Source organism: Ursus arctos, unplaced genomic scaffold (genome assembly GCF_023065955.2).
Source record: "Ursus arctos isolate Adak ecotype North America unplaced genomic scaffold, UrsArc2.0 scaffold_9, whole genome shotgun sequence".
Classification (NCBI taxonomy): Eukaryota; Metazoa; Chordata; class Mammalia; order Carnivora; family Ursidae; genus Ursus; species Ursus arctos.
The window spans coordinates 19,109,074-19,132,682 of record NW_026623111.1 but is presented as its reverse complement, the minus strand read 5'-3'; the positions used below and the strand labels follow the sequence as shown (position 1 = coordinate 19,132,682).

The 23,609-nt window shown below is 50.1% G+C and overlaps 2 protein-coding genes across 2 annotated transcripts in view; one reads left to right on the top strand and one right to left on the bottom strand.

Moving 5' to 3' along the window:
• CCDC149 (coiled-coil domain containing 149) overlaps positions 1-14,376 on the top strand; it is a 101,646-nt gene extending 87,270 nt beyond the window's left edge. The window contains exon 12 of the mRNA XM_048211873.2: positions 9,499-14,376. Coding sequence (XP_048067830.2) covers positions 9,499-9,920 — 422 coding nt within the window. The 3' untranslated portion in view covers positions 9,921-14,376. The remainder of the gene's footprint in view (positions 1-9,498) is intronic.
• A 263-nt stretch (positions 14,377-14,639) lies between these two features.
• SOD3 (superoxide dismutase 3) lies at positions 14,640-23,009 on the bottom strand. Its single transcript, XM_026514529.4, has 2 exons — positions 22,802-23,009; positions 14,640-19,339 (listed from the first exon to the last, which is right to left on the bottom strand). Exon 2 carries the CDS (start codon positions 19,321-19,323, stop codon positions 18,586-18,588), a length of 738 nt encoding a protein of 245 aa, XP_026370314.2. The 5' UTR covers positions 19,324-19,339; positions 22,802-23,009; the 3' UTR covers positions 14,640-18,585.
• Positions 23,010-23,609: the final 600 nt, after the last annotated feature.

The window sequence follows — 23,609 nt, the reverse complement described above, 5'->3', positions numbered from 1 at the left end:
CCAAGCAGACCCACATGCTGTTCATGTGGTCTGGGACTGAGGCCTTCTAGCCACCAGCTGTTTGGGTGCACCATCTTGGAAGCAGACTCTCCAGCCCCAGTCAAGCCTTCAGATGACAGCAGCCCTAGTTAACATTTTGATGACAATTTCATGAGTGACCACTAGTGAGAACCACCCAGATAAACTGCTCCCAGGCTCCTGAGTCTCCACTTGCTAAGTTTTGAGGTAATTTGTGGCACAGCAGTAGGTAACTAATATACCCAGCATGCAGGTGCCACGGCTCTTTCCTTAGTTTCTGTATTTTCTCTCCATTTTCTCTTGCTCTGAGTCATGCCTGCAACCACCACCTCTATGAAAATATTCTCAAAACATTTTTCCCCCCATTGGGTGCCATCTGCAGAGCTACAGTCCCTGATTTCCCAAAGGGCAAACTTTATCACCTGAATATTCTGTGGACTTCTCAAGTATGACATCACCAACTCACCATACTTCCTCCCTTTTCTGTCACTCTCTCAGCTACCTCTGGAGTCATCATCGACCACTGTCAACTTCCCGTCCCCATCCATATCTGGTCTGTGGCCACTCTTTCTTCAGAATTTCTCACACCTCCATTCCTCCCACATTTGGCTTTGGTTGAACTGTCTTTACTTCCTCTGCACAGCTTCTGTCCCAGTTTCCCTGTCTTCTAGACTCTCCCTGATTCATTCCCATCTTCCCCCTGCAGCTGTAGGATAACGCTTCTGGAGAACTGCTCTCCAATATGTGTGTACCCTGCTCAGAAATTTCTAGTGGCTCCCGACTGCCTTCCACTTAAAATCACAACCCTGCAACCTGGCCTACCCTATCTTTCTAACCTGATGATTATCTGACATAAAAATTGTGCTTGTATCAAACTATACTAACTAGTTGAATCAATTGCTACCATTGTGTAAAAAACCACCCCAAAACGTAGAACTGAAAGCAGCAGCTGCGCATTATTTATCATGAGTCTTGGGATCCGACGAGCAGTTCTGCTGATCTGAGCTGGGCTCAGCAAGGCTCACTCGTGCACCTGTACACCTGTTTTGAAACTTGTCTCAATCACTCACAATAGTACCTAGAATGGTAAGAATAGCACAGATCTGCGATTTCAACAGAGAGGATCCCCAAGCATATGCAGGGAGAATTCTTAGAGAGAGCCGCTGACTCAGGTGGGTTTCACACTGGCCAGAAGGCAAGGCTGGGTCTTTACAGACAGCAGCATGTGGCTCTTTGCAAGCCTGGCCTGTAACACGCCATGGCCCACCATGCAGTCTGGAACGTGCCTTGGCCGATGGTCACCCCGTGCCAGCATCCAGTGTCCACGTGGAGACCCGAAGCCCTCTGACTGCTCTGAGCATGTTTAGCCCCTGGGTGGGCCCGGGGCCCCCTGAGCTGAAGCGGAACAGGAGCCTGGCTTGATTTTCACAAGGGTTGCATAAGTAATGGCCTGATTCAAAATGATAGCTTCCAGAGTTCCATCATTAGCTCTCATTGTTCCAACCCTGTCCTTCGCCAGTTCGGGTGGGAACAAGGAAGCATTTATGTAGCGGCTGGCAGAGGCTGGGGTGGTCTCATCACCACCGCATCTCTGATTAATTCCAAATGAAAGAAGCTCACACTTGGGAGGACAAAGCCCGTCAGAGATCAGTTAACAAAAGAAGACGAATGTCCCCTTTGGGCCAATGTGGGAGGGTGACACATTTTTAGGAGACTAACTGTCTTTCTACAAAGAGCTACTTTTTCTTCATCTTTTCGAGAAAATATTTCTTCTTTCCGTACTATTTGTGTCATAATGCGTTTGTATCAGTTGATTGCCTCATCATTATTGATATGTGTTTTGTTATTAGTATGTATTAATGACGCTAATTCTGTTTGTACAACAGCACAGGATAATTACTATTATTTTCTAATAATATTTTCCCATGCTGAGCTAAAAATCCTTCTTTTTTTGGAAATGGTAATGCCATGCGTCTGTCCTCAAAGGAGAATGAAAACTCCTGCCGCTAAAGAGTTAACATTCCAGAATCACAGAGTTAAAGGAAGAGTTTTGTTCCCCAACAAGTATCAGAGGCCCTCGGTATACAGATCAACAGTTGTGGCATTTTCAGTAACTCTCCTGATAATGACTTGCGTATCTTTTTTAGGTATCTTTTGGACAACAAAAGGGGGGAGAGGATTGATAAATCTTGCTGTTGACCCGTAATCTAATCTAATCCCAGATGGAGCCTGGCCCCTATATCTTTATGGTGCCGAGGCTCTGAAAATCCAGACTTTCTCGAAAAAAAATAAATCCCTGATAGGACCAAACAATAGAACTACAGCCTTGCCCATTCTCTGTTTGCTGCTGGGTGTTGAGCTCTAAGGATGGCGGCAGTGTTGCTCCCCACCCCTCACCTCCCCAAAAAAGGTTGAAAAGTTCTCCCTGGTAATCTCAGAGGTTTGCCATTTTAAAAAAGATTCATGCGTCTGGACATGAGCAGAATGCCATCTAAAGAAATGGCACAAGGCAAAGTACCAGCAACCGAAAGGCCCCAGTGTAATTTGACCACCCTTACTTAGATGTAAATTAAGGTAGAGAAGATTAGCCTGACCCACAGTAAAAACACCGCAAATGGTTTAGGGGTTAGGTTGTTACAGGTAAGGTTAATTAATTTTTCAGGGGCACCAGAATATACTATTAAGTGTCCTGGAAGAAGTAATTTCATAAGAGTAATTTCCAGAAGGAGTTTATTCATCTCACGTTGCTGAAAAATTTAACTGCAGAAAGGACCATAATTTACTCCTTTTGAATAAAGCTTCTCGCACTCTGCTGGAAACTTGCTCCTTTTGACTCCGTGTTTCCCATATCCCCTGTACAACTACCATGAAAATTTTCCTTCGTTAGTATGAAAATGACGTTATTGCTTCCCTGAACTACTCAGATGTAGCCAAATGTTTGTGTGAGTTAGAAATGTTTTTTTTTTTCCAGATTTGCCCTTTCAAGAACTTTCAGGGTAGCAACCTGAGTGCAACCTAGAACAAATACCATAAATTCAAGGAGTGCTTTCATGTTCTGCTGCATGGCGTTTACATATATGTACTAATATATTTGTTTGTTCATGCATTCATATGTATGTCCATAGAGCCAAGCATTTAATAAGCTATTTGAGTCCCGCTATAGAACACTGGCAAAGTGTATCAGGAAAGATTTTATACTTCAGGTGATTTTTATAAGCTAATTTTACATAAGGAACAAGGATAAAAAAAGTAAAAAAAAAAAAATACCCAGTTTCCTTGGCGGTCTAGACACAGCTTTGTGGAGATGACGGCACTGTGGAGATTCCTTCTGTCTGGATTTCATCAAAAAGGCTTTGTAGTGGAGATGGAGGGAGAGTTGACTGTCGAGGCTGACCATCTGCATACATAAAGGAATCATAGCCATGGCTGTAGCATCCACCAAAGGCTCAGAGGGCATGGCTGGGATGCCATGAAGGGTTAGGGGTGGCTGGTGTGTAGGGATACAAGAGCAAGAGTTGGGATGTCAGGTGGAAAGATAGATGGAGGTTGCATCATTGAAGGCCTTGAATGTCAGGCCAAGAGCTCAGTCAGTGTACTGGACACAGTAACAGCCTTTGAAGGGTTTACAGCTGGGGAAAGGCATAGCCGATTTGTGTTAAAGCTCCCAGTTCTTCTTACACTGTCACATGCACCCAGTTGCCTGGAATCTTGTTAAAATGCAGGCTCTGAACCAATAGGTGTGGGGCAAGGCCTGAGATCCTACACGTCTAACAAGCCCCCAGGTGATGGTGCCAGCGCTCTCCAGGGACCCCACCTGGAGTAGCAAAACTTGAGGCAACGCCCCTCTCCAGGCCATCTGGACTGGAGCAGGGGGAGACTAGAAGCAAAGAAACTTGTTAGGTACGAACGTACATTATCCTGGCTGAACCGATCTGAATAGTTATTTTCTCAAAAATCAAGGCTTGCTTCATTCACTCATTTATGTGTTTGTGAATTTCATTGTGAGCACAAGTCATGGCCTCATTTTCAGTTACAGTACTTCCCAAAGTCAGTGAGTTCTTACGACAGTAATACGTAGCTGTCCGTAACTACGTACAGGCTTTAGAAAGTATAAAGTAGATTTGGTCGAACTTCTGTCCCTGGGACTTTGTCTGTGGACATCAAAAAGGCTAAAGAGAAAGAAAGTGGCTCTTTTTGAATGTGAGAGGCCAATTTGTACCAGAGGAACTGGAGTTATGGGGCCTGGGGTGTGGGGACAGTGGTCAAGGTTGAGTTGAGCGCCCCCCGTGATTCCTGTGTACCGAGGTATTACATCTGCCACTTCTACGTTCTACCACCATCTCCTCCTGCACCCCTTCTTCTCAGTCTCATTTCAGACTTACAGTGCATCTAAGCTCACTAATATTTCATTCCTTCTGGAGTTTCTCAGAGTTTTTACCGGGGTTCAGCACTTGCAAATTCTTGATTAGGTTAATAAAGCCTCAAAATCACATGCAGTTATTTAATTAAATAAATCGATGTTCAAAACACATACTTCTCTCTTTTTTAAGATTTTATTTATTTATTTGAGAGAGAGAGAAAAGGAGCAGAGGGAGGGGCAGAGGGAGAAGCAGACTCCTCACGGCGCAGGGAGCCCGATGTGGGGCTCGATCTCCGGAGTCCAGGATCATGACCTGAGCTGAAGGCACACGCTTAGCCAGCTGAGCCCCCCAGGTGGCCGCACATACTATTCTTATTAACAAATACCTTTATGCACTACCCCACAGTTAGAATGGAACGCACAGAAGTAATACTGTTATGTGCTGCAGAAATTCTAGGCTGCATTTTAATTCAGACTTTTGAGGTCTTATCGACTTTTTAGGCTACCTGTAGTTAGATGTATACACTTTTGAATACTCGGTCTTTCTAAATGATATAAATAATCCTCAAAAATTCATATGAATCTTATAAATAGTCACCACGTAGCTATTGCCTGCCAGGGTGTGGGTTTATGAACTATCAGGAGTGGTTTGCGCTCGCTTTCTGAATGCTTCCCTGCTCATTGGCTGAGGTGATGTTAAGTCAAATGCAGCTAAAATTTTGGGGAAATGCCCCTTCCCTTTTAAGGGAAGCCTTAGAAATCAAGCCGTGACTGCGGAGGGTCTGCCTTGGGAAAGGAGAGGAGAGGCAGATGCAAGCAACTGTGAGTGTTTTAATCAGCTGAGGCTTCTGTTACAACATACTATCAGGGAAGTGTCTTGAACAACAAATATTTATATCCCACAAGTCTAGAAGCTGGGAAGTCCAAGATCAAGGTGCCGGCAGGTTCAGTGTCTGGTGAGAATCCTCTCTTCCTGACTTGTAGGCAACCACTTTCTTGCTGTGTCCTCAATGGCAGAGAGAGAGACAGACAGAGATAGAGACAGAGAGAGAGTGGGAGAGGGAAAAGGGGGGGGCGAACAAGAACTCTGGTATCTCTTCCTCTTCTTTTTTTTTTTTTTTTTTTTTTTTTAAGATTTTATTTATTTATTTGACAGAGATAGAGACAGCCAGTGAGAGAGGGAACACAGCAGGAGAGTGGGAGAGGAAGAAGCAGGCTCATAACAGAGGAGCCTGATGTGGGGCTCGATCCCATAACGCCGGGATCACGCCCTGAGCTGAGGGCAGACGCTTAACCGCTGTGCCACCCAGGCGCCCCATCTCTTCCTCTTCTTAAAGGGCACTAATCCCATCATGGGGCCTTCACCCTCCTGACCACATTGAAGCTGAATCACCTCCCAAAGGCCCCACCTCCTGACACCATCACATTGACGATTTCGGGCTTCAACGTATGAATTTGGGTGGGGGAGAGGATACATTCGGTGCATAGCACTGAGGGACGTAAGTAGTACTTGGCGGTTGACGGGTAGGAAAAGGAAGTACACTAATGTGGGTGGCTTCAATGTGTAAAGCCCGTATTGCCATGAACCAGTACTGACATGGCGGGCACGAGGACATCTACTGGGGGCAGTTTGGGGAGGGGGGGAATTCCAGATCATCCAGGTGGGGGAACCCAGTTGGCTGCTAGAAACCTGGGTGTATATCTCCCACAGAAAGGGGTCAGAGCCATAAATATAGATTTGCGAGCTGTACTCATGGTCAGGAATTAAGGCTATGAGCTGGCCAGTGAGTGAGAGTGAATGAAGACAAGAGAAATGCATAGCAGGTAGTTGGGAGGGGGGCCTCAGAGAGGCTGGAAGGAGATTTGGGATGGACAAGGGAAACTAGAAAGCATGCAGAGTAGGCTGAATAATGGCCCCCAAAGACTTCAGGTCCTAATTCCTGGAACCTGTAAATGTTACCTTTGATGGGCAAAAGGCCTTGCAGGTGTGATTGATTTACCTGCTTTGAGATGGAGAAATTATTCTGGATTATCCAAGTAGGGCCTCAATAGAAGCACATGTCTCCCTGTAAGAGGGAGGCAGAAGGAGAGTTGACAGTGAAGAGAAGGCAGTGTGACCGCAGGGGCAGACATTGGGTGGATGCTGCTGCAAGCTAAGGAGTGCTGGCAGCCACCAGAAGCTGTAAGAGGCAGGGAACAGCTCTTTCCCTAGAGCCTCCAAGGCCGTGCGGCTTTGGTTCCGGCCCGGGGAAATCCATTTTGGACTTCTGACCTCCAGAACTATAAGAGATAAATGTGTGTTCTTTTGAGCTACTGAATTTGTGGCCATTTGTTACAACTGCTGTGGGAAACTAATACAGCATGCTCACTGACCTAGACTGGAGGAGAAACAGAAGAACACGGTGTTTTGGACACCAAAAGGAGGGAGAGCTAGGGAGGAGGATGTGGCATCAGAAACATGCTACAGAGGAGGCAGGAGGGGACAGAGAAAAGGGCGTTGGGTGTAGTGACAAGAGCTTGCTCACTGGTAGGGAGGGTGCAAGGCAGACTGAAGGATCTGAGTTGTGAATCAGCACTGGGACTGGAAGCAGTGGATTTAGGCTCGTAGGTCTACAGTTTCGTGCAGAAAAGGAAAGATGCGGTGGTAATTGGTGAAAAAATCTTGGGGGTTGCATATGTTACCTTTTTAAACTAGTAATATAAGCACATGTTTAAAATGTAAATGACACAGAGGGGAGCCTGGGTGGCTCAGTCTGTGACACGTCCGACTCTTGATCTCAGCTCAGGTCTTGATCTCAGGGTCTTGAGTTCAAGCCCCAAGTTGGGCTCTACATTCAGTGGGAGTCTGCTTGAAGCTTCTCTTCCTCTGCCCCTCCCTTCACTCAAGCACTCTCTCTCCCCCCACCCCAAATAAATAAATAAATAAATAAACCTTTAAAAAAACAACAACAACGTCATAGTGAGCCTCCAGGTACATATACCTTGAAATATTTGGGATAATATCCTTAGGTTCCTAATCATGAAAATACTGAGTCAAAGGGTAAATGTATTTAGGATTGGGATAGATATTGCCTAAATGCCCTGTCAAAGAGTTTTGCTCATTTTTATTCTCTTCACTAATGTATGATTGTACCTATTTCCCCACATCCTCAGGAACACTGAGCTTTACCAAACCTTTTCATTTTTGCCAGTCTGGTGGGTGAAAAATTGCATCTCTTTGCAATTTAGAAATCTTTGGTTAGAGTGATGTCATCGTTTCCCATGCTTGCCATCCATTTGTATTTCCTTGTGAATTGCCTGTTTTCATTCCATACTTGACTATTTGTTGAATACTGGGGTACCGTCAAATGAACCAACTCCACAGACAGTAACATGGATCGATCTCATAAACACAAAATAATGCAACACAAACCAGCATATACAGTATGATTCTGGTAAACGAACTCCAAAGACCAGGCAAATCTCATCTTTGGTGTCTGAAGTAGCATCGAGGTCACTCTTGGTAGAAAAGTGACTAGGATGGGGCCTAGGGGAGTAGACTGGGAAGTGTGTTTAGAGGGTTGGATATTTTGCTTCTTGTCCTGGCTGCTGGTTCCATGGGTGTGTCCATGCTGTAGAAATTCAGTGAGTCGTAGACATAACGATCAACGCACTTTTATGTATGTTATACTCCCATCAAAAGGAAAAAAGAAAGCAAAGCCTTTTTATAAACATTCTTGAATCCTTAGAATGTGCCAAGCACTGTGGAAAAGTCAGGTGAGGCCCCCGCTTACATTCTAGAATAAGATAAACGTGTAAAATGCTGAGCACCGAGCCCAGCACAGAAAAGCACCTAAAAACATTAGCTGGTATGACTCACTTTAGAGAGGGAGAAACCACAGGTGGCTACGGAGACTGAAAGATAGCATAGAATGGACAGAAGGACACACAAACATGAGAGAACCAGAGGAAATGAGGCTGTGGGCTGAAGCAGGAGCAGGTCGGTAGGACCCTGTCAGAGACCTAAGTGAAAGGAATTAAAATTTATCCTGGAAGCAGCTAGGCTCCGGCGAAAAATCCAGCAGGAAAATGCATGGTCAGAACAGGTCAAGTTCTTTTAACCATCCTGAGTTCTCCCTCAGCTTCCCCAAGTCCCAGCTGTCAGCCTGAAGCCATTGCATGTATCTGGCGCCAGCCCGATCATATGGGACTCTACCCTGGTCCCATTGGGGGTACCTGGAAGTATTCCCCAGACCCCTCGCCCCTGAAATCAGCCCCGTGAGGCTCTTCCATGCATGTCACCACCGTTTGGCCTGAGGACCAAGAAAATCTGGACTTCTGGGAACCTCAGAGTCTAGTGTCGAATGCACATGACCGGGTGCTGAGAGGCGGCTCCCCGAGCATGTGTCCGTCCTGCAGAGCCACCGGTGCTTAGGTCTGGAAGGGACATCAGAGAGTCCTGCCCCTCGTTTTGTGTCTGAGGAAAGGAGGCCAGACAGGTTCTTCTGATCACAAAGCAATGAGTAAGTAGGAAAATGGGGCTAGACGCCAGTTCTCAGGACCCCATTCTCTCCCATCCCCCCTCCACTCGAGCTGGGCAGAACAATTTAGTTCAGAGGGGTGGGGAGCTTAACACTTCTTCTGCATATAACATTTTATTGAAACTGAGGAAACATTAGCAGTCTGCATCGAAGAATGGGGTGCTATTGGAGAATGAATGGGGAGGAATGGGGGACCCTAAACCCTCCCACGCTGTTCTTCTCTTACCCACGCGGAAGGCCGCCAGCCCCTCTTTTCATGACTAAAGATCCCAAGCCTTTCCTGAGCTGCCGAATCTACAGAACCCTTGCCCTCAGTTTAGATGCTTACCGGGCACGAGGAAGCATGGTTAGAGCTGGAAGCAGGAGATAACTAAGCACCCGGAAGGGATGGGTGATGACCATGGCCACGCGCTCCCTTTCCCTCCGTGAATGACGCTGCCGTCACCAGGCTACCTGCTTTCTTTGTTAACGTGGGGCCCGTGATCGCCTTTGGCAGCATCGTCTCTGAGCCCCTGTGACGGGGGCCTGAGGTTGGGAGGAGAGAGGACGTGAGGGCTGACTTCCCGCCGGGGGTCTGATGCTGTCCTGGGTCTGTTTCAGGGGAGGTCCAGAAGCCAGAACGGGATGAAAGGCTGGCCGCCACCGAAGCGTTGACAGCACGGGAGGACGCTGGAAGGCCCGCCATCCGCTCCCCAGCAAATCAGAGCCACGGGAGCCAGCGCAACCCCTTTCATCCTTCGTCACCCCAGGCAGTGTCCGAGGAAGAAGGAATAAACAGGCTTGGAGAGGAAATCATGAAACTGACAGAGGCAGAACCAGAAGGGGTCAGAAGAGCGAGTCCTGGGGAGGCTTGGAGGAATGACATGGGGACAGCCCTGCCGGGCCAGGCCTCCAAGGGGGAGGCCCCGAAATCTTGCCCAGGCTCCTTGGAGTTCAGCCAGGCGGCAGCCGAAGCCTCCACCCCGGAGGATGGCAAGGAGACCCCAGAGGGTGGCGGCACGAGGAGCGCCGTGAAAACCTGAAGGGGAAAGGGATCCGCGTGGTGACACGTCTAAGGCGCAGAGGACGGTAAAGAATGAAGCATCAGAGCCCCTCTCGGAAGCTGCTTTCTCCTAACACACTTCCAAGCCTGCACGTGAGAAGAGACACAGGTCCTGTGGCAAACTGTGAATATCCTGATGGCGTCCGCACAGTCTGATTGATTAAATGCGGGTCCTCAGCTTCTCGGTGTCATCTCTTTCTGCCGGGGACGCGCTGCTGTGAACATGGCCGGGCAAGAATCGTGTCCGCCATATGGCTGGTTTTCGGCATCCGTCTTTCTGTCAGCATTTGTTTTATTAGAGAGAAGATGTTTTCCTATTAGCGTTTAATGTTGTCGATCAAAATTACGGGAAGAGCTTGAAACCGATGGGGTGTTTAATCAGGTCCCCGTCTTTGTAATGGTGAGGCGGCTGGAGAGAAAGGTGTAATGGAGCATAATGGGTCCAGAGGGCCCAGGGCTGTGCTTCATCATGTCAGGGCCCGGGAGGACCTCCCAGCGTGGGTGTTCTTGGCACCCTGCCCGCGGCACTGTCTGTCATGCCACCGACTGGCAGGTGGAGAGGGGCTTAAACGGGCTCAGAAGGTTGGGTTTCCAGTTTGAAATCCACAGCCCCTGTGGAGACCCGTTTGCCGACGGCTAGAGCCAAGTTTTCCAGCCTGTAATTCTGAAGGATTAATCGACCTGGAGTGACGGGAGGGAGAAGAAGGGAGGAAGGGGACTCCAGTGGTAGTGTGATTTTTCGTTTCCGAGATAAGAGCCAGAGCCTGGGAATGCTGGGTCACTGTGCGTTCAACCCATGCTGCATGTTTATGGCCATGGGGGTTTGGGACAAGATAAGCAGTTGGGGCAGGAAACTCTAAGGGCCGATACAGTTTCCTGTGCCACGTGAAACCTTGAACCCCTCGCTCTTCCTGCAGGGTGTTAAAGCTGCCTCCCCTGTGCCGCCAGGTACTGGGATCTTAAGAGATGAGACACAGAGCGCGGGGCCTGGTAGTGGAAAGAGAGAGGAAAACAAAATAACTTCATTACAGCCTGTTTCGGGGGACTGTGGAACCAAGTACCAAGGGTGGGAAAGGAGGGGATATCAACCCTCCTGGTTCTTTCCTTAGGGATAAAATTAGCTCTTCTGGGTGGCCTCTGGAGCTGCAGAAAATTGAAGGGTCATCAAACAATAGACTTTTCTTTGAGTGAAACTCAGTTCATTAGTCCAGAAAGCCCTGATACCAGATCCCAAAGCTCAAAACACTCCTGAGAACCAGAATCGCTCCTTGGAGAGGCTCTGCTGCAGGAAAAAGAGAGGCTCCCGATGTGGGAAAGTTGAAAATTCGTCTGAAACACCAGATGCCTAGAGCAGGCGTGTGATCCCAGGTGTGAAGCCTGCACGGGGCCGGCCAGCCCGCCCTGACGCTCCCCTGCCTCATTTTCTCTCTGCCGTTACTCTGGGAGCCGAGAAGGAGCTTGGTCCGATTTTGCGCTCGCTCACCCTGAAGGAGAGCAAGATGTAGCAGGAAGGTCCAGTTTGGGGCCTGGGTGGGCCTCCAGCTGCTTTTTCCCCCGCTCACCAGAGGTCACCCCAATAGTGGAAGAGGGGACGTGCCCGTATCAGTGCTCTGTTGCTCCCAGACCTAGGAGCTGGGATCTGAACACACCATCTGCCCCTTGCACGTCAGGCCCCAATGCCCCATCCAGCCCTCTGTGCTTCAGCCTCTCCCTGCTCCCCAGACCCGCCCCCTCGACTTCCTCCCCGGGGGACTTGGCTCCTGCAACTGCCGTGGAGCTGGCACAGGCCAGCAGCCACAGAACTCATGTCCCTGCGGCACGAGGCCTTAACTGTCTGCACGTGTTCAGCGCTACTGCATAGCACGCCAGGGCCACCAAAGGAAATCCCAGCCGGATTTAATCCAATAATACTAAAAAGAAAAACCTCTCCCCACGGAAGCTCTGGTTATGACACACAGTCGGCCAGGTGCACATCTTTAGGGCCCATTCCATCACCTTCTGGAATGCAGCGCTTATAATAAACGCCACCATATTCCATCAGGGGCAGGGAAACTACTGTGAGTCCAGAGAGCGTGGAGTTCAGGGTGGGGAGGTCAGAGGGAGTGGTAACCGAAACCGTGCCTGCAGTCCGCCTCAGAGGGTTCTGTGTTGTAAGATGGAATTGGAGCCAATGAGTTGATCTGTCACATGAGTAACCTTGACAATGCCCCATACACACACGTGACACTGTCCCACCCCTGCTGTTCCAGCACAACGTGGTTCCTCTGTTCTGCAGACGTTAAAGGGAGTTTCAGCAATTACGGCTGTCTTTTGTCTTTTTGAGAGTCATCGTGAAAGTGCACAACATTCTTTCCCCTGCTCCACCAGCTAGCTTTGCATCAGTCCGATCACTCTCAGCTACATTTCACACTTTGAGAAACTTAAACGATAGGAAAATGAATTATATTGCATAACAACTTCATAAGTAGGGTATTCCAGGGCTGGTTTATTCAAGAAGTCATCAAGGATCTGGGTTTCCATCTTTCTGCTCTGCCTGCCTCCGTGTCAGCTACTCCCTCAAGCTGCCAAGATGGCTGCCACAGCTCCAGCATCGGTCACTTGTTTTCACATTTGTGTCCAAGGCAGGAAGGAAGTCTCCCCCCATGTGTGTGCATGTGTGTGTGTGTGTGTGTGTGTGTGCATGTGCATAAGAGTAAGAAACCTAGCTCTTGTCACATTTCACTGGTCAGAATTATCGCACGCCTACGTCTAAACCAACCCCTGGCAAGGGAGATGGAATTGCTGAGAAGGGTTTAGGCTCATCAGGATCACCATGTGAGCTGCGGAGGGCCCGTCCCCCGACAGGCAGACTCTAAAAGGGAGAACAGCAAAATAAAATGGAGCAGTATAGGGAAGTTCAGAATAGATTTAAATAGGCCACCAGCAGCACTGTCTCTGAACCCCACATCTGATTTTGTTTCATTTTCTTCCCTTAAAAAGCCAGAATATTGTGTTACTCGTGAGTTTTGAGTATTGAGTTACCCCTGGGTGGGGGCGGGGCGGTGGCAGTTTGTTAAGAAGAATGCCATCGCGTCTCCGCTCTCTCCGGGCTGCTTGATCATCTGTTCTGTTTTGTAGCTGGGACGTTCCCACCTTTGTTTGCTTCTTCGAGTGTGTCTGTCCTTCCATTATTTTTCCAGCTCGGTTGCCAGCACAATGAGCAGTCTGCGTAAATGAAACAGAGACGACAGGTCTCTTAATGAAAGCTTGTTTGCACACACTGCATTTCTTGTGACCGCTCTGTACCTGAGAGCCTTTAGGTGTAGATTTTTACATATGAGCGGGTGTCGTTCTTTTAATTAAGGCTCCTGGAAATGGATTGGCTTTTTAAACCAGGCATTTCTCATCCCTAACGCCTCTTTCCAAGTCTCCTCTGCCCACCTTCCTCTCCCCTCCCTCCGTCTTCTTCACCTCACACAGCTATTCCAGAAGCCACTCTAGCTAGGAGGCTCCTGGTGGCATTCAGCTTAATCCCGGCTGGAGCCGCCTTCCACTTGGCAATCTTAAACTAAATGCATTTTCCCGTCGTTGTGCCTCTTGTGCCCTCAATCCCCAGCACGCACCACCATCACAACAGGGAATTCCAAAAAGGGGTTCTGGCATCAGTCATTCACGTGCTGGGGTGAGTCTTTGCATGTGTTAGTCCCACGGGGGCATTTACACCCCGACTCACCATGTGACACAAAAGGTTCAATCTCTTCTTTAAGGAATTTCAAAGACTGGCTACCTGCTCATTGGGGTTACCTTCCTTGTTTCTTAAAAATTACAGCATGACTTCGCCCCTTTTGGTTTTCTGCTCCTCCAAAAAACAGGGCCTCTTCTGGCTTCACTGCTTTGCTGCAGCCCTTTGGACCGCTTGGTATCCTACTTCTCCTTCAAGAAGTCCTCTCTTGGGGCACCTGGGTGGCTCAGTCGGTTAAGCATCTGCCTTGGGCTCAGGTCATGATCTCAGGGTCCTGGGGCCTGGCATCAAGTCCCATGTTGGTCTCCCTGCTCAGCGGGTTCTGCTGCTCCCATTCCCTCTGCCCCTGCTTGTTCTCTCTATCAAATAAGTAAATAAAATCTTAAAAAAAAAAAAGCTCCTCTCTTTGAGTATCTTCTCCATCTGCCCTTTGCTTTCATTCTGAAAACTTCCATTTGGAAAAATCTCTTTAATAAATATTGAGGGTACCATGACACGGCTCAGTTAGGATGTCGAGAATCCAAGATTCCCCTTAACTCGCTGCTTTAATATACTCCTTTTTTTTTCCAGATGTCTTTCTGAACAGAGAAAAATTTGAAAATCAGAGATGCAATAGAGAGCTCAGTAGTGAATCTAATTAGAAATGAGAAGCAGAAAAAAAAAAAAGAAGGACCTGTCTCTTGATATTATGATTGCTCACAAAAACAAAACAAAACAAGTTGATACAGCATGAAGGGAATTTAAAATGATGGATACAGATGTGTTGCCTTACATTTCACATCACCTCTTGACTGAGTGGGACTTTTTTTTAATAGATAAAGTTTGTGCAATACGGACAAGTTCGACTTTCTGGAATCTATGTGAGCCCAGGAATATATTTTGGATCTTAGCCGAGGCCAGTGATAGCCTATTAAATTTAAAACAATTGGTTTAAAAAAAAAAAAAAGCAAACCAGCTGCTCTCTTAGAGTTTAATTTAAAGAAAGAAGTAACTTCTATTCATTTGCAGACCCTGTGTTATTGATGTGTACGGTCATCATGTAATGGAACTGTATCTTTTTTTTTTTGTTACCTGAAATAAACATGGGGTAATTTTCCTGATATAGGTGATTATCTTTATTATTTGCACCATTTTCCCTCTCCACCCTCGCTGCAAGCCAACGATATAGGCTTCTAGCATATTGTAACAACTTACCAGTTACAATCTGTCACCTAAAAATTATTAGATCATACGGCAGTCGTGAAAATTATGGAGAATGTAAAGATTTTATGCATTCAGTCAAAAATGCCAGATCTAAAATCAGTTGGTTTATTTCCTGCAGTCTTTCAAGTTGACCAAAGCACTCACTGATTTGCTCTATTTTCTTACGTTTTTAGTATTTCTGTATATATACTCACTGAAAAGCCCCACTCGGAAAAAATTCACTGCAATTCTGAGAAAAAGCTTATCCTAAACGTCTAAAGATAGCATTTCTAATTATTGTCTACATTGTGTTTAAACTGTGCAAACTTGAGCATTATTCTGACTTTACCAGCTGTGTCTAGGTAGAGTCATTACATCAAACGCTTCTAATTTTACAAAAAGAAATCAAAACAAGTGTGTGTTTAAGTCTCAGTGACAAATGCAAACCCTGTGAGTCAAACAGGCAAACTGATTAGCAAGCTGGCTGGGAAGTCAAAACAGCGAATATAAGGAGATTAACAAAACAGATCTGTAAGATGAGAGGAGTAAAAATAGCCTCCAGGGGCCAAGCGGGGTCCAGTGGGCGGGTTTGGTGGCACACATCAGGTTCTGTGCCCAAAGCCAGATGCTTGCCTGGACCGCTCGCCATCTTCCTTCGTCTCAGAACTCCACCCCCGCCCCGCCCCACCACCGCCACCCCCAAGAGCTGGGGTCAAAGTGCATCCCAGCCAGCCTCTTCACAGAGGCAGAAACTTTCTTACAAACCTAAGTGGAAGCAACCTTTCTTTTACTTGAATCCTTCTAGTTGCAGGAGCCTCGTTACCTTACAAGGTAGTCCAATCCATTCGTAGGTAGCTCTTTTTCTGACCTTAGCCATTGTTATTAATTAGACACTCACTAGATACTTAGGTCTTCACGCTATGCTATACAGCTGTCACAAATAACACTTGATGTAATCCTCACAACAACAAAATGATCTTATTTTACAGATGGGAAAACCCAGGCCCAGAGAGGCGAAGTGACTTACTCAGGTCACACAGCTTCTAACTGTGGCAGAGCAGGGGTTCCAAACAGGCCTTTCTACTTGAGCCTGAGCTGTCAACCGCTCTGCAAGATGTAGTCCTTTGCCTTTACAGTGAACTGTAATTTACCCTTCTATTACTTCCTGTCTTTGCTTCTTGTCTCTGGAGCCCCACAGAATATTTTATCAATCCAATTCCCCTTAATGGACAGAAAGGAAATGGAACGAGTCTGCTAGGGTATCTCTTTAGTCTTGGGGGGCCAAGGGTAGTGAAGAGTGAAACTAAGAACAGAAGGTACTATGATCTGAATGTTTGTGTCCCCCAAAAATTCATACATTGAAATCCTATCCCCCAAAGGTGGTGGTAACAGGAGGTGACACGTTGGGGAGGTCCCAAAGTCGTGACGGGGGGAGCCTTATAGAAGAGGATCCAGAGAGATCTCTAATCCCTTCCTCCATGTGAGGACACAGTGAACGTCAATGGTTGTGAAGCCCAAAGAGAGCTCTCACCCGACCATGCTGTTCCTGTGATCTTGGACTTCCAGTCTTTAGTGCTGTGAGAAACAAATTTCTGTTGTTTATAGGCCACTCGGTCTGTGATGTTTTGTGATAGCCCAAATGGACTATGACAGAAGGTTAGTGATGACAAGTACCGGTCTCCTTCTAAAATAAGTCCAAATCTCCCTCGCCGATCCTGAATTAACCTATAATAGGGGAAACAGAGTCGAAGATGGGGTGTTGGGCATCCATCCATGGGGTGTTTATGCCTCCACTGTATGTCCTAGTGATTCCTGCCTCGTTTTCACAACTTTTAATTGTGGGGATAGGCACACACATCTGTTGAGATCAGGATATTTAAAGCCTCCATTTGCTAGTTCGCTATCAGTGCTGATCTGCACAGTTCAAGTTCATGCTTCAAACCAGTGAGGACCAGCTGGTGGAGCAAAGTCACCAGGCAAAAACCTTTCTCTCTGGTTGTCACTTGGGTTCAAGGAAAGATTTTTAAATAACAAGTTAGTCCTAGTAAGGAGCAAAAAATAACCACTGGGGATGGGTTTCTGGCTAAGGTTCCATTTGACTCACAGCCTTTGAGAGTCTGGGAGAAATGGAAGCTGCCTCTGAGTAACAGGGAGGAAAAGCTACAGCTACAGAGTGGGTCTACCCCAGGAGCTTGAAAAGTTATTATGAGTGCTTGTATTCAATCAATGAACGTGGATAGGGGCTGCTGGGTGGCTCAGTCAGTTACGAGACTGACTCTTGATTTTGGCTCAGGTCATGATCTCAGGGATCTGGGATCGAGCCCCACGTCAGGCTCCATGCTCAGCGGGGAGTCTGCTTGGGATTCTCTTTCTCCTTCTCCCTCTGCCCCTCCCCCTACTCGCACGTACATGCTCTCAAAATAAAATAAAATAAAATAAAATAAAATAAATGAAGGCGGATACACTGTCTGATCTAGTCTGTGTCTAGATTATAATTTTCAAAAAGAGAGGCTGAACCTTCAAATCTTAATCAAAATCAGCCTGTCATTGGGCTCCATGGTTCCAACTGCCTTTGTGTCAAGAAGTTAAGAAGAACAATGTCCTTGTCTGGGTCATGGAGAAGGCCAGCAACTTCAGATAGCAATGGCAACCTCCCTGTAAACTACACACTCGACTGCTTCACAGGCCCTCTCTCCACCATCTGGGAGATGGACCTCAGGCTGCACTTAGAGGCACATGCCAGGAGACACAAGGCTCAGTGAGGTGGCATGAGCCATGTGCCAGGCCTGTGGTTCCATCTTGGGAAGCACCAGGAAGCTTGTTGCAAATAGATGTCCATCTTTCCCTTTGGATTCCAGCCCAGGAAGCCGTCTTTTTTTTTTTTTTTTTTTCCCTCACTTTCCTGAGTGATCCTGGTGCCCTCCATCTTGGGGATAAACAGAAGAACATGACAACCAGAGACTGAACACCGTGGTTAGCGACTTGGAGAGAGGAGGATAACGAGAAATCCTGCAGGGATTTGGGAAATATCTTTGCTATTTCCAAAGAGGAGCTGAGCCTGGGAGCAGAGCCTCAGACAAACAAAATAAGTAACCAAGGCCCCAGCGCAAGTCTGAAATTGCTGAGTTTTAATGTGCAACACAAAGACTGCCAAACAGCCCCCAAAAGGAGCAGCTCTCTGCGGGGTGGCAGTGGGCGAGCGACAGCTGAGGACACTGGGCAGGGGCGCCTAACTGCAGGCTACGTGTGCTGGCATCGTGCGTGAGCGGCGGCGGGGCGGGCGTGGGGGCTGGGTAACCTCAGGAGGGGTCTGGGAGCTCCTAGAAGGAATCTAAGGGGTGGGAGGGTGAGTCCTTAGGGCAAAGAGGGATTTCAGGGCTCCTGGAATGAAGGGAAGGGTGTCAGGGTGGAAAGGGACGGGGAGGGGGGTCTGGGAGGGTAGATGGGGTATTTCAATACCTCCAGGGGTCCTCAGAGCTCAGGATGAGTGTCTCAGAGGGCGGGCGCTGCCTTCTGGAGACAGAGGGCTGTCCCAGCATACGTGGCTGGAGGCCTCGGGGTGGAGGGGATTTTCGGGGCGACCTCAGCCACGGCAGCCCTGGGACCCCGGGCGGTGGGTGTCTCCGGGAGCAGCGGGAGAGACTGGACGCAGGCAGGGGGCAGGTCTCTGGGAAGGGCCTCGGGGCCCCGCAGTGGGGCGGGGGGAGGGTCCCCCGTGACCCCGGCGGGTGGAGGGGCGCGCTCAGGCGGCCTTGCACTCGCTCTCCCGCCGCCGCTTCCTGCGCTCGGCCTGCTCCTGCGCCAGGCGCGCCCAGGGCAGCGGCCCGCACACGCCCACCACGCAGCAGGCCAGCCGGCGGCCCGCGTTGCCGTTCTCCACGCTGGCCGGGTTGCCGCCGCGGCCCAGGTCGTCCTCGCCCGCGTGCACCACCACGGCGCGGCCCACGATGGAGTGCGGGCCGGCGAGCGAGGCGGCTAGGGCGCCGCGGTACTTGAAGAGGCGGCCGTCGCGCACAGCGAAGTTGCCGAAGTCGCCCGGGTGCTGCGGGTGCGGCACGGCCAGCGGGTTGTAGTGCGCGCCGGTGGACTCGCAGCCCTGGCTCAGGTCCCCGAACTGGTGCACGTGGATGGCGCGGCTGGAGCTGTTGGCCTCGGCCGGGAAGCCCTCCAGGTCGAAGAAGGCCTCGAGCCGGGCGCCGGGTGCCAGCTGCCGGAAGAGCACGAGGCCGCTGACCCGGGGCTGCGCGGCGTCCAGCGTAGCCGACGGCTGCACCTGGCAGGCGGCGTGGAGCGCGGCGTCCGGCCCGTCGGCCGCCCGCCGCTGCGTCAGCTCCTGCCAGATGGCGGTCACTTTCGCGTGCATGTCGCGGATCTGCGCCTCCGTGCTGGAGCCGGGCTCCTCCGGATTGGGGTCGGGCCCGGCGCGTGAGGCGGGGGCCACCAGCAGCACGTAGACACACAGCAGCGCCGGGGCCAGCATGGCCGGAGTCGGGCACCTGCGGGCACCCCCAGGGGTGGGGCAGAGCAAGCCTTAGTCCCTGGCACCGGGGGGTCTCGGGACCCCCGGCCCCCGGGGCTTCCTGGCCCAGTGGGCATTCCTGCCTCCGCCCCTGCGTCTCCCGGCCTGCTGTGTTCCAGGACTTGGGTTAGGTGCTGAGGGCGTAAAGATGGATTTGGCACAGTCTCGGGCAACTCATGGGGATCTTTTTGAGCCACCAGTGTGATCATGGTCCTCTCCAGTCCTGGCTCCATCACGTGGAGGGAGGCCTGGGGCAATCGGGGGAACGTCTCAGGGTGTGTAAGGATGGCCCTTCCAGACCTCCTCCGTCCCCTGACCACCCCACCGCATGCCCTGCCACCCTGGCCAAGCATCCTCCCTTACAGACATACTAAGACTTGCTGTCCCTGCCTTCTTGGGCTTTGCACAAGCGGTGCCCTCTCTCTGAAGTGCCCTATCCCCTCTTGTCTGCCAAGCACAATAGACTTGAAGACAGAAACTCAGTTTTACTCATCATCCCCAGCACCTGGGCCCGCACCTGGCTGTAGGTGACATTTAATATGTGATTGTTGAATGAGGAATTCACCAAGGGACAGACATGTCATCAGATCATTCTAACACCATCCTGGGTTTGAAGATGGAGGAGTCTTGTGCTGGGGAAGGACAGAGGAAGGAGTACCCACCCCCAGGGGGATCTTCAGGAAGGCTTCCGAGAGGAGATGACAGTTGAAGTTGGTCTCATAAGGCAAGCAGTTTTTGAGCTGAGTCAGGTTGGAAGCCCATTTCAGGAAGGAAGCACAAGTGACATGTTCACAGCCTGTGAAAGGGCATGGTTTGTTTAAGGAATGGGGGGAAACTTTGTGTGGCTGGAACATGGCCTTTGCAGCCAGGGAGGAGAGGACTTAGAGCCAGGGGCTGAGGGCCTGGGTTTGCTGTGCTCAGGAGTGTGGATAGTGGGCTGGGGGGTGGGGGTGGGAGGTCTAGAGCCGGTGGAAATTTTAAAGCAGAGGACAATGAGATAGTCTTTAGTTCATTGACCTGGCCGGAGAAAGGATATGGGCTGGTCTTTGGGGATGGAGGGGACAGGGGAGAGGGAGTGGGAATAGCCCAGCCAGAGATGGAAACACAGAGAAGGAAAAATGGGGAGAGCCAGAGGGAGATGAGTTGCCTGGTTGCCTCAGCCCAAACCAGAACTGATGAAGGACTTCACCAAGATGGAGGCAGCAAAGATAGAGGGGCATGGATTGGGGAGACATCTTGAAGAGCGCTTACAGCCGGGCCGGAGAGGGAGCGAGAGCAGCTGTGATGCCTGAGTTCCCAGCAGGGGAGGCGGGCAGATGCATGGTGGTAGGAGGCCCTGAGAAGTCGGGAGACAGAGTGAGTTCAGCCTGAGCCCGCTGGGGGTGAGAGGCTGGTCAGTGCCCAGGTCGGGTGTTGGTAGCTGTTTGGAAACATGGGTCTGGCACCTAGGAGAGGCGGTGTCTTTGCAAGAGGTTTTCACTGTTGACTGCACATGCCCAAGCCTCGCCCAAGAGACTGTGATTCAGTGGGCATGAATTCTTATTTTTTTAAAGCTCCATCAAAGACTCTGGGAGTCCGCCATGGTTTTAGAGTCAGACACAGATTCAGACCCCAATCCCAACGTATGCTAATCGCGATATTTTGGGGAAGTGACTGACTCTGTCTCAGCCACCCGCAAAAGAAGGTCACGTCACCAAGGATCACGGTGAAGATTCAGTGAGATATTATACGGCAGGCCGTCTTCCTAGTTTTAAGTCTGTCCTCACGGACCAGTGCTTTCTCCACAGAACTGGTTGGCAGGTCAGCTGGGCTTTCAAAGGCAGGTGCCATTTGAAAAGCTAACTGCAGGGTGGAGTATTTATCCCTTCTGGAACCATGACGAGAAGGCAATCTAGTATGGCAATGAAAAGAATGGATTCTGGAGCTCACCGTTCGTGCGGAGTAGCAGAGAAACTGCTGGACTGAAAACTAGTTGGGCTCCACCTCTTTTCGGAGCCTCATTTCTTTTCATCGGCCAATAGGGATAAGATTCACGAGGCTTGCCGTGACGCTTCAGAGAGACATTTGAAGGGCTAACATTTATCGTACACGCCTATAGGCGCTGTTAGAAGCACTTGGTCTCTGTCGAGTCATAGAAGCCTCACCTGAACCCTGTGGGGTAGGTGTTACTGTTATTCCGCCTTCCAAAGAGCAGGAAACTGAGGCACGGAGAAGCAAGCGTCTTGCCCAAGGTTACATACTTGATAAGCAGCTGAGGGCCAGGTGTAAAAGCGTGTGGTCCAAGGGCACCGAACAGCGGTCACGTGGAAGGCATACAGCACAGATCCTGGTAGGTAGAAAGTTCCCAGTGTCTGGCAGCTCTTACAGACCAGATAGAAGTTTCAGGATGACCAGCTGAAGCCATGGGAAGAGGAGGTACCCAGGAGAGGCTCCAAGAAGGAGTGGCAGGAAGGTAGAAGAAGCCCAGAAAGTGATGTCAAGAGTACCACCACCTAAGACATAGCCTGGTGTGGGGTTCCACACTGGAGCACCAGGGAGCAGGTGCGGGCGTCAGGGACCACCCCAGGTGGTCCTCGAGCTCTCCATCATCATCAGCCTCAAGCTCTCCATCATCATCATCGCCTCCCCCGCCCCTGCCAGCAGTCCTGCCCCTCGGGAGAGCTCTGCCAGTTAGAAAGCTCTTCCTTAAAAACAGAGCAAAAACAGATTGTTCGGGTGTGTCAATCAATCTTTCTTTTTCGAGAATGCTCTAAGGAGATTCTTCTCTCTTAAGAGAAAAAAATTCTTCCTCAACCCCAGGTGAGCCCTGACTCCGTGGCTCTAAACCTTGACTTCTGCCTCCTGAGGCCAGTCGGCATCAAGCTCACCCATCTCACACATGCACACCGACCCCCTGAGATTGCGCTGTGAATGGCCACGTGGTTGTGGTTTGGGGGGCTTTGTGCCTGGTCTGGAAGGGAAGACAGGTTATCGGAGGAAGAGGACGAAGGAAGCCACGAAGCCTGTGCCTCCTTCCTGGGTCTGGATCTGGGAAGACAGTGGCCCTTCTGACACCTTCCCGATGTTCCAGCTCCTCGGCTCGTTGCTAGAAGGAGCCCTGGATGGGAGCCTGAGGCTCCCCTAAAGCAGGTGGCTCTGCCCTCGTAGGTCCCGGCACCCAAGGCTTGCAGCATCCAGAGAGGCGGCCTTCCTCCCTCCAGATTTCTCTTTTCTAACCCTGAAGTCCACTGGGACAGGCCTTCAAAGGTGAAATGTCCCCCTCGCCCCTCCCCCCCCAAGTCAACCCCTTCAGAGCAGCCAGGTTCTGTCCTTCAATGGATCCCTCGCAAAAAGATGACCCAGCACTTTTCCAAGCAGAGGTCAGACGCCCCGCCCCAGTTCCAAACGCGTAAAAAGCACCCTCTGAGAAGAAGCAAATGAACTTCAACTTGGCACCCACCTTTCCAGCTCTTCCAAGAGAGCTTTCCTTCTGAGAAGCAGGGAGCAGCACCCAGCGTTCGCAGGAATGCAGGCTGACTCCTTAGGCTGGGCCGTTTGTGGAAGCCAGCCGGCGGGAGGGGTCCCAGCCAGGGAGGCAGGCCACTGGGCTGACCGCGGGAGGCTCAGGAGGCCCTGTCTCCGGGAGAGGAATGGCCTGGCCACCTCCTTCTCTGACTCCACCCTCCTCTGTCTCCACCTCCGCCCTCCCCAGCCTGGGTTCCCCGGCCAAGTTTTCCTTCTTGTGACTTCACTGGTTTGTGCAGACATAGCCAGTGACCTTCAGCCTGCAGCCAGGAAATGAGAAGTCGGCAGAAAACAGCCTTTTTGGACAGGGGGACAATGGTCTCTTTCTTGCTCTCCCCTGATTTCCTCCGCTGTTGACTTATTTTTGCTGGATGCTTCTAAGAAGGAAATGGGCCCCTTGCAAATATGCGTGGTGCTTTCTCCCCGAGTTGGGGTGCCAGCCCTTTGAGAGGTGCGGGGCAGGTGGGTAGTGGCCACGTGGGCCAGGCTGCCCAGGCCCAGCTGTGTCACTTTCTAACTGTGCTCCTGGACCAGCTCCCTGGGGGTATCCCCTTCATCATCTGTAAAATGGGGATCTAATGCTAACCCCGCGGCCGGCACACAGTCACGCTCACACGCCATCGCCATCACTGTTGCGGTCGCTTTATTATTCAAGTTACGGAGGAGTCTTCTAAGAGTGTGTGGCCCAGGGGACCGTGAGCCTTTTCCACTCCTGGCGGCCTGCCCTGCCTTTGCTGCCATGG

Coding starts and splice junctions, on each gene's coding strand:
- SOD3 (XM_026514529.4), bottom strand. CDS start 19,323: ATGCTGGCCCCGGCGCTGCTGTGTGTCTACGTGCTGCTGGTGGCCCCC.